This window comes from Physeter macrocephalus, chromosome 15 (genome assembly GCF_002837175.3).
Source record: "Physeter macrocephalus isolate SW-GA chromosome 15, ASM283717v5, whole genome shotgun sequence".
Classification (NCBI taxonomy): Eukaryota; Metazoa; Chordata; class Mammalia; order Artiodactyla; family Physeteridae; genus Physeter; species Physeter macrocephalus.
Genome location: NC_041228.1, coordinates 18,099,295 through 18,109,936, shown reverse-complemented (window position 1 = coordinate 18,109,936; position 10,642 = coordinate 18,099,295). Strand labels below are relative to the sequence as shown.

Below are 10,642 nucleotides of genomic sequence, written 5' to 3'. Positions count from 1 at the left end.
GCCATGGCTCATGGGCCCAGCTGCTCCGCGGCACGTGGGATCTTCCAGGACCGGGGCACGAACCCGTGTCCCCTGCATCGGCAGGCGGAATCTCAACCACTGTGCCACCAGGGAAGCCCAAGCCAACATTTTTAATCATATCTTGCATGATACTGAAGAAGGTATGCTTATTTAAATTTGTACATGACCTGAAACTGAGGGGTTAACTAACACATTACATGACATAATCAACATCTCAAAAGATCTTAAAAGGCCAGAGATACAATTTACATGGAGTAAACTTAAGGTACTGCAGTTGATTAGAATGCAACTAAAATACACAGGAAGGAGGATACATGGTTGAACAGCAGCATGTTTGAAAAAGACATAAGTTTTAGCTGATGGTGAACTCAGTGTAGCACATAGTGATATGACCTTGAAGAAAAGTTCTACTACAATAGAAGATTGCATAACTGAAAGATGGTGGAGTCACATTATACCAGAAAACTATTAAAACACAGCCAGGTGAGTGTATTTAGTTAAGAAAGATACTGATAAGCAGTGATTGCACCCAGAGAACAGTGGCCAAGATATAATGGAGATAAGACATCTGAACGGAAGCCATAAAAAGAACTTTGAAGGAACTACAGGTGTTTAGTCTAGAGAAAAGACAGGTCAGTGGGTACTTGCTGATCATTGTCTCAAAACTATCTGAAGGATGTCATGTGGAAGATAGAATTTTACACTGTCCAAAAAAGGACTAAGACCATTCTGAAAGCTAGAGAAAAACAGATGATGACTCAATAGCATTGAGATCTTTCTAAAATTTAGACCACATCAAAGGCAGAATGAATGGGCTGCCTCATGAGCTAGGAGATTGCTATTATTCAGATAGGCAGACCTACAACTTGAGAGGCATGTTGTGGAGATTTTAGGTATCTTCAAAACTTGGGATTTCACTCACCATTCTTTCAACATCTCATGTACTTTTAGAAGTTCAAGATGGTTCTGGAAACAGCAGTAAGATGAATGATAGGAAATAGAAAGAAAGAAGTGAGAAGACGGACTAAAAAATGAGAAGAATCTAGATCAGAGCGGTTATATGAAAAGCTTCCAGGAAAAACAAATATTCTCAGGTAATCATGAGTATTTGGTACAGTATTGCAGTTTTTCTGATTGAGTAAATCATACATGTGGTATGAACAAAATTGGTATTTTCTTAAATTCCGAAAAAATCTTTTTCTTTTAAATAAGACCAATAATATTCTTAAAGTAATATATTCAACTGCCTATCTTCCCTGACAAAAGCATTATCTTACCCAGTATGTGAGGAGTATACTTTTTGTTCCCATTTGTTTCCAGAAAATGCAATGTGCCTTGTGTTCATTATGACAACATGATCTCCACAGTCACCTAGATTTAAAAAGAATAAAGGAAAAAAAAAGATTTTATATGAAAATTCTTGACTTTAAGAAAAAGTGAGCTTGATTTTTTATAAAGCTTATCAAAGTCCAAAAAACACATAAAAAAATATAAAGCAGGGCTTCCCTGGTGGCGCAGTGGTTGAGAATCCGCCTGCTGATGCAGGCGACACGGGTTCGTGCCCCGGTCCAGGAAGATCCCACATGCCGCGGAGCGGCTGGGCCCGTGAGCCATGGCCGCTGAGCCTGCGCGTCCGGAGCCTCTGCTCCGCAACGGGAGAGGCCACAACAGTGAAAGGCCCGCGTACCACGAAAAAAAAAAAAAAAAAAAAAAAAAAAAAAAATATATATATATATATATATATATATATATATATAAAGCAAGTCACAGTGCAACATCAAAATCATTGAATAGATTTATGTTTCTCTTTCACATAACATCTAAGCATAGAAAGAGTTGGCTAGACAGTTGGAAAATCTCAACACTGGAAGGTAAAAGAGAATTCAATAAAGATGCCAATAACAATGACACATCTTTTAAAGGCAAACTACTGTTACTCCTATTTTCTCTGCCGATTAATAATTACACTTCATTAAAATGTACTATTAATAATTACACTTCACCACTTTTAAATATCTCATACAAATTTTCCCTTAAAAATAAAAGAGAAAATGAAAACAATATGCATATAGATGAAAAATGGTTTGTTTTACCAACAGGTAAATTGGAAACAAATGTAAAACATCACAGTTGATTATTCTTTTCAAATTCAGAGAAAAGAATACTAGGATCTTATGCTTAACTACTAGCCCAAGGTTTTTTCCAAACACTTTTAACTAGTTAAATTTAAACCGCCGCTAGCAACTATGAGTACACATATACTTGATGCAACAGATGATCTGAAAATCAAAACACATGTTTTGGATTAATTTTCCAGTGAAAAGTACCCCTAGGCCTGGCTGTTCATCTAAAAAAAAAACCTAAAAAGTCAACATGTAAGTTTTCACAAGTCACTGTACATGACAAAATCAAGTAGTCAGAAACATTTATTAAGTGCCTATTCTACTAACAGAAAAACAAACTTCAAAAGATTCTTGAAGGTTATTTATTTGAAAAAAATCACCACTGAAAAAATAAGTATAAATAAGTACAGTATCTCAAAACTGAAGATTACATTATAAGAGTCTATGCAGAGCTTGAATTTGAATGACAGAATTTTCGGTGAGAAGTTCATAGTTATATAAGACAAGGGTAAAGGAGAGAGGATAAAGCAGGTGAGTTTTCTTCATCAGAGTGTAAGGGAATCCAGGGGTGTGAAGGAAAGATCTGGGAATGGGAAGCTTGCTGTTAGCTGGTTGAAAAGGAAAGTTTGACTATTTGGCAAATTAAGTGACTAAAGTTCCCAAAAGTGACCCATGGTGGGCTACTAAGGCAGTTGGGCAAATGAACCTGAAGAACAAATGAAGAGGGTGAGAAGATACCTACACAGTCTCCAATAATGCCGAAATTACGTTAGCTTTCAACCGGACACTTACAGTTGAAGAAGCTAAGGCTTGTTAAGATTAAGTGATTTGCCAAAGCTCACACCAAGGTATTTAACTCCCTGTTCGGGCTCTTTCTGTGACACCTATTTGGAGGAAAAATGGAATCTTTAACTTTCTAATAAACCTGAATTTATTTTTTAAGTGTTGTTTAAGCTTTAAATATGCAAAAAGCATTTTGCGCCATTCAAAACACATTTTTACTTCAAAAAGGATCTTTCAAGGGACATTAGAAAGAATACCACAAATCAGGTGAAAATCATGTTCTTTCAGCTCTAAGCTATGAACATCTAATCTGGGAAAAATTATTCTCCCTTAATAACTTATGCCAAATCTCTACTGTATTTAATAATTCTTAGAAGCACTTCTCCACTGTCTCTAATTAAAACCAACCAGCAATTAAATCTTTTTTAACTGCACTACGTATTAAAACAAAAGCCACTATTATGATTAAAGCCTAAAATCCTGGATACGGTGCAATCATTTCTATCTAAATTTCTGTTAATCCAAATAAATAGATATATGTCATTTTAAAATTTTAATTGAAACATTTTACAATATGCACCAAATACAAATAAACTGGAACTCTACTGCCTGATCAAGAGATGGTGGAAGTTAATTAATATCTTTCAAACTTAAAAACTTTTTTTTAAAAGTTAAAGTTTAGTAATAAGCAATTTTTAGAAAAAGGAATTGAGTTTATTTATCAACTTAGATTTCTGACCTTATTTGATTTATTTTTATAATATTAGGTGCTAAATTAAATGGCCAAATAAAATTCAAACTAATTCAATCAAAGGGAAAACTCAAAGGTTTATGTCAGGGGATCTAAGGTCTCCTTCATCCAGTGCAACACTGCTTTTACATATTGGGTCTCCTTACAAGATTTGGTTTGAGAAACGTTTGAAAAATAGCTGTTCCAATTTAGTGATAAGCAACAAAGTTTGGCTTTGGCCTTTATGGTTGTTTCCAGCCTTGAAGGACAAATGTCCAAATGCCTACTTCAACGTTTTTTTTTAGCATCCCTGAACTTCTGCAGGGCTAATGTGACAGATGATCATGTAAGTTACCACAAAATCTACTGAGTGTAAAGACGTTGTGAGAGGAACGAGGTGTGTTGTTCAAATTTATGATAATATGTAAATATTCCCCCTAAGAGGCATGCATTCTAGATATAACCTGGAGCAAAAAGCTTCAGTGCTTTGTACAATGATATTCTAGGAGTAAGATGAAGAATAAATGTGCGATTAAGACTGTAAAATTTAAATGACACATAGTTAACATTTGAAAGAGACTGACACAACTGAATAGTAAGAGAGAAAAATACATTAGCTGCGTAACTTTATGAACAGCATTCTAAACTTTTTTTTCTAACAAATCCTTAAAAGATTTAAATAAATAATGCAAGGCAAAATACTAGAGATTAGACTAGTGAATTGTTAGAATTGTTTGGTGTGCTAACGTTCATAACATTAACCTTTAAGAACTGTGTGAAACTTTCGTTTGATTTCATTCCATGTGCACCAGAAGTATTTTAAGATGATCTAATAACTTTAGATAATGCTTAAGAAAGGTTTCCCTTTGCTTCTTTTAAATGCTCATATGGTTCTCCTCAACTGATTAATTTGTAGGCAGTGAAAAGAATGGAGTCCTCATGAAGAATAAGGCACAATCAAAAAATCACCAAGTGGCCTTCCTTTTCCTGTATCAGTGAAAAGCAAACATGTTCAAAGAACTCCCAAGTCTCCCATTCAGGAGGGCAGCTCGGATCAGAAGGAGAAGGGAGTGCCTATAAAATGGTTCAAATATTGTATACATTATGTATCTGAACATACATACAGGTCCATGGACTTTGTGAGATGCTGTGGCAAACCAATGTTCCACTTATAAGGTTTTTTTTTATGGAAACTGTGGTCTGGGTCAAGATCGAGATGATCTGGAGTTAGGAGAAGAACGCCCTCCTTTCACAAAATTTGGGAGAAGGTAGAATCAGCAGTAGCCACCTAATTCTTCTTAAAGTGTAGGACTTATCTGTCCACTGAATTAAAGTTCTGCTTCCTTACAAGCACATCACTACTGCAAAAGTATTCCTTAAGTACTGATGAATAAGCATGCTGCTAGAACACCAGAGGAGCTTTTGTGGCTGCCTGTCGGGCCATCCTTCCCTGGTAATGGAGAATAGCTTTTCTATGAAATTAGAAATTTACTTCTTAAAGACTGAATTGCATTTTTGTTTCACTATATTTAACATTTGGCTTTTATCAGCAAAACTTTGGACTTTTCATGTCCATAAGATGTCACTAAAATCAAAACAAACTGCACACAATTTTCAATTTACAAATATGTTGTTTTAAGTTTTTTCTAACATATACTGGTTTAATCAGCATTTATTACGTATGTTTCATGTGTTCATAATCATTGTAAACATGTTTATTTGAAAACTGACATACAATTTCCCAGAAAAACAATATGACAAACGATGGCCATATATACAGGAAGGGCTATAAACGTTAATATTTAGGTGTGATAATGGCATTTGGGTTACACAGGAGAATATCTTTGCTCTTGGGCGACATATGCTGAAATATTTAGTGGGAGGTATAATGATATCTGTAATTTATTTTCAAATGATTGAGTAAAAAATATGATAAAATATTAATAATTGTGTAATCTAGGTGGCTGGTATAGAGAAATTCACTGTACTACTCTTTGAACTTTTCTGAAAATGTGAAAATTTTTATAATAAAAGCTAGAAAGAAGTAAAGGACAAACAACTCAGTGGAAAAATGGGAAAAAGAAATGCATAGACCTTTTACAAAATGGGAAATGATAAAAGGCCAATAAACAAATGAAAAGATTCTCAGCGCCATGTGCAATCAGGAAAATGCAAATTAAAACCACAAAGAAAGAGCATATCCCATTTTACCAGAGTAGTCAAAATTAAAAAGCGACAATATCAATGTTACTGAGATGAGGAATAATGAAAACACCTGCATATAAAGACTAACTAGGTTCCCATTTTAAACCCAGTAATTCCTGTCCTACAGACAGACCTCAGAGAACCCCTTCCACATGTGCCCTGGGAAAAAGGTACAAGAATACTGATAGCAATGTTGTTTGTAATGGCAAAAAAGAGGAAAACAACCCAAATGCTGAGTGTATGGGTATTCATTTCACCACCATTATTATTAATTTTCTTTAAAATATTATCTATATTTATATATAGGTAGAGGAATACATCTCTACCTATCTAAATATATCTTTGTATGTTTCATGTTTCAAAATAAAGTTTAAACTATGATCAACTGCAAAAAATGCTGTTGACAGGTCAAGCAAGATGAAGAGTAAGAACCGATACTTGGATCTTACAGGGTGGACAGGAAGTGCCTAGGAAAGTGAAGTCAATCAAAAACTACCTATGATATAAGCAGAAGGCTTTTAGTATGAAGGCAACTGTGTTGTTTTGTTTTGGAAAAAGGACACAGAAGAGCAAATCTATTAATTCAAAACAGTGAAAAGTAACTTTCCATGCATAGCTAGCCCTACATATCTTTCTGGAGGAAAGGGTTTTTTAGAAGAGAGGGCAAGCTTATTTGCTCATTTTCAGAAACTACTGAAATGCATGTTGCCATATGAAGAAACATGTTTAAGAGTGAACATTTAATTTAAAGTCCAAATCAGGATATTATGAAAGGGAAAGGAGGGGCTACTGATCATTTTGCTGGGGCAATGTTATAAAATGGGGTTGTCTTAGACAAAGTGGTCAATATGGTTTTCCTATGAAGAAGCCAAATTCATTTTAGTGCCCCAACAGATTTTGTTTGTTTGTTTGTTTTAAAAATTTATTTATTTCTTTTTGGCTGCATTAGGTCTTCGTTGCTGTGCGCGGGCTTTCTCTAGATGCGGTGAGCGGGGGCTGCTCTTCGTTGCGGTGCACGGGCTTCTCATTGCAGTGGCTTCTCTTGTTGCGGAGCACGGGCTCTAGGTGCGCGGGCTCCAGAGTTGTGGCTCGCGGGCTGCAGAGCGCAGGCTCAGTAGTTGCAGTGCACGGGCTTAGCTGCTCCCTGGCATGTGGGATCTTCCCGGACCAGGGCTCGAACTCATGTCCCCTGCATTGGCAGGAGGATTCTTAACCACTGCTTCACCAGGGAAGTCCCTCCCCCAACAGGTTTTTAGCAAGAATGGAATAAGGGATCCTCAGGAAAAAAGAGATCCTTAAAACAGCCCAGGGCTTCCCTGGTGGCACAGTGGTTTAGAATCTGCCTGCCAATGCAGGGGACACGGGTTCGAGCCCTGGTCCCGGAAGATCCCACATGCCGCGGAGCAACTAAGCCCGTGCGCCACAACTACTAAGCCTGCGCTCTAGAGCCCGTGAGCCACAACTACTGAGCCCATGTGCCACAACTACTGAAGCCCACGTGCCTAGGGCCCGTGCTCCGCAACAAGAGAAGCCACCACAATGAGAAACCCACACACTGCAAGGAAGAGTAGCCCCCGCTCGCCATTGCTAGAGAAAGCACGCGTGCAGCAACGAAGACCCAACACAACCAAAAATAAATAAATAAATAAATAAATAAATAAATAAAACAAAAAAAACCCAGCCCAGTCAAACATCTTCAAAATTCTATCCTGACGTGAAAACTGTGATTACCAATAACAGGTCTAAAATGATACTCACTCAGTTGGTGGTACACAGGTTTATGCAATCCTTGAAGTTTAACTGATGCCAGGGCAGCAAGTTTGCCAGGGGGCTGCATTTTCCCATCTAAGAGATACCAAACTCGAGCAAAAGTGGCCCATTGCTTGAAAAGACAGAAGAGGAAACAAAGAAAATTCTAATTAAATGGAAAAAACTGAGTTTGCTATTATATACCATCACATGTAATCTACAGTTAACATCAATAATTATCATGAAAGAAGATCCTATCACTAAATAATTTTTTTGTTTTGTTCTCATTTCTATTTCTGGAAGAGGGGGATCTTTTCTCATTATTCTGCAAAGATTAACACAGTAATCTTTCCTGCCTGCTTTTCTATTAGCAATATGGATTATGCTCTTTTAAAAACATTCCAAAGATATTATTTCCCTTTACATTATGACTTATATTTTTTGTACCGCATAGAATAGTATCTGGAGGGGTCATGAAAAGCTCTTATGAAAGTAGAAGTTGTTTATGAAGGTCTTCAAAAATATTTTGAGATTGGAAGGTACATTAACATTGAAAGATGAGTGGCCAATTACGAACTGAAGACTACTCAGGAGTTTAATTCCAAGGGAGAGTTAAATAGCAGAATGTAGCTGGAAAAGCATAGATGGATGATGTTGAATAAACTTTAATTTTAAAAAACTGCCTTCGATAGACATCTCGGGCTGCCTCAGGACTAAACCGCTGTCTCGGCAGTGTCCATCACTGCCTTCAAACTCTAAGAAAAGCACAGGCCAGAAAGATCTTGATCAGATGCTTTCTCTATGGATATACACAAGCAGCCAAACAATGCTGGAAAAAGTACAACTAGGCTCTCTGGTTTTATCTTAAATTTAATGATCACAAATCTCAAATCAGCTTATAAAACTGCTTACCAATCTGCTGTTTTCCTGTTCTCATTTTTCTAGTCTCTACCCCATTCCCCTTTTACATCTTTTGTCAAGTTTATTTCATATATTTTGACGCCATTGTAAATGGTATTGTATTTTTAATTTAAATTTCTGATTGTTGCTAGTATATAGAAATACACTACATTTTTGTATTTTGGTCTTGTATCCTGCGACCTTGCTAAACTCATTTATCAGTTCTAGTAACTTTTTGTAAATTCCATTTTTTACATAGAGGACCATGTCCTTTGCAAATAAAGAGCTTCTAGCCCATATACTTTCCATACCTCTCTCAGCTTATGAACTAAAAAAAAACAAAAAAAATTCAATTCAATTGTCTACAGGACAATCTTGTTTCTTCAATAAACTGTAAGAAAAAAAGACAGGAAAAGGAACCTATTATTGAGAGACATAAAAAAATAGCAACTTATTTCTACTTTGGATCCTAATCCAAAGGAAGAAACCGTAAAAATATTATGTATTTATATAATATACATAATATGTGTGAGAAAATTGGAAACTTGAACATATACTGGATATTTGATGATACTAAGGAATTGCTGTTAAATTTCCATTTAGCTTTGATAAATGGTAATGGGATTTTTTTAAAAAATCCTTATCTTGTAAAGAACATATTGAAATATTTACTGATGAAATAATATGAGTCTGAGATTTACCTCAAATTCATAAGTAAGAGAAAGAAATGAATGGGGGTACAGATTAAATGATATTGACTGTGAGATTTTTGAAATTGGGTGATATCTACTTTTATGTATGATTAAAATTATCCATAAAAAAAAAAAACAAACTCCTGACTTCCCTTCCCTACCAGCGACTGCCTCATTTCTTTCCTCTTCTTTGTAGCAAACTCTTGCAAAGAGCTGTCTTTACTTTAATTTATCTCTCCTCATTCTCTCTTCAACCTACTCCACCCTGGCTTTTATCTTCCCACACCATCACCAGCACACTACTGCCTGCCAAGTTTACCATGACCTTCACATTACTAAATCCACTGGTCAATTCTAAGTCTTTGACACAGTTGATCATTCCCCTCTCCTGGGTATTCTTTCTTCACTTGATTTCCAGGACACCACCCTCTATTGGTTTGTTTTGTTTTGTTTTCCTATCATGTTAGTTCTCTCTTTCTCTTGCCTCTGAAATGTTGAAATGTTCCAGAACTGTTCTTGGTCCTCCTCTCTTCTCTTTACACATTTCCACACAGACTTCATCCAGACCCATAACTTTAAATGCCATTTGTATGTTTATGATTCCCTAATTTACATCTCCAGCCTGGACCTCTTTCCTGAACTCTACACTTGCATTCAATTGCCCACCTGGCATATACACTACAGTGCTTCTCAAACCATATGCAGCAGAAGACTAGTTTTTCCCCAATCCATTGCAGACCAATACCTGATAGAAAAAAAAAACCCAAAAAACAAAACTTGATAAAACAATTAAAATACTGCCACAATGTCAAATTGCTACAGTTTTTTAATGTTTAATTTTACTTCCTGTATTTACCTCATTAGGGACAGGTAAAATCGGTCCAAGGAAGGAATCACACTTGGAGCAGGATTAGACTAAGAGGCAGCTTAGACCAACTCCTGCACTTCCTCCTGAAACCTGCTTCAATCTCAGCCTTGCCTATCTCAGTTGATGGAACTTTCTTCCGGTTGTTGAAACAAAAAACCCTGGAATAATCCTTGTTTTTTCTTTTGCTGTCGGCGCACATACAGTCCTTCAGGAAATCCTGTTGGCTCCACCTTCAAACGGAACGTGACCACTTTTCAACACTACACAGTTACTAAGTCTGGTTTGTGCCACCATCATGTCTAGCCTGGATTATTTCAATAGCCTCCAAACAGATTCTTTGCTTCTCTTCTCCACCAATCCCCATCTCTACACAGTCTATTCTCGACTCAGCAGTCGGAGTGCTCCTTTTAACACTTAAGCAAGATCATGTTACTCCCCCTTATTTTGCTCAGTAAATCAAACTCTTACAATAGTCTACAATGCCCTATATGATCCAGCTTATTACCACTCTGACCTTCCCTCCTTCTTCCCGGGGGGGGGGGGGGGGGAGAAACACGAGAAGGGTTGGCTG

General features: G+C 36.6%; 1 protein-coding gene across 2 annotated transcripts in view; it reads right to left on the bottom strand.

The window, feature by feature from the left end:
• Positions 1-10,642, bottom strand: part of MRPL13 (mitochondrial ribosomal protein L13) — a 36,968-nt gene that overhangs the window by 25,729 nt on the left and 597 nt on the right. For both annotated transcript variants that reach the window (XM_028500203.2, XM_007119599.4), the window contains exons 2-3: positions 7,621-7,744; positions 1,299-1,392 (exon numbers count right to left, since the gene is read on the bottom strand). In XM_028500203.2, coding sequence (XP_028356004.1) covers positions 1,299-1,392; positions 7,621-7,744 — 218 coding nt within the window. The remainder of the gene's footprint in view (positions 1-1,298; positions 1,393-7,620; positions 7,745-10,642) is intronic.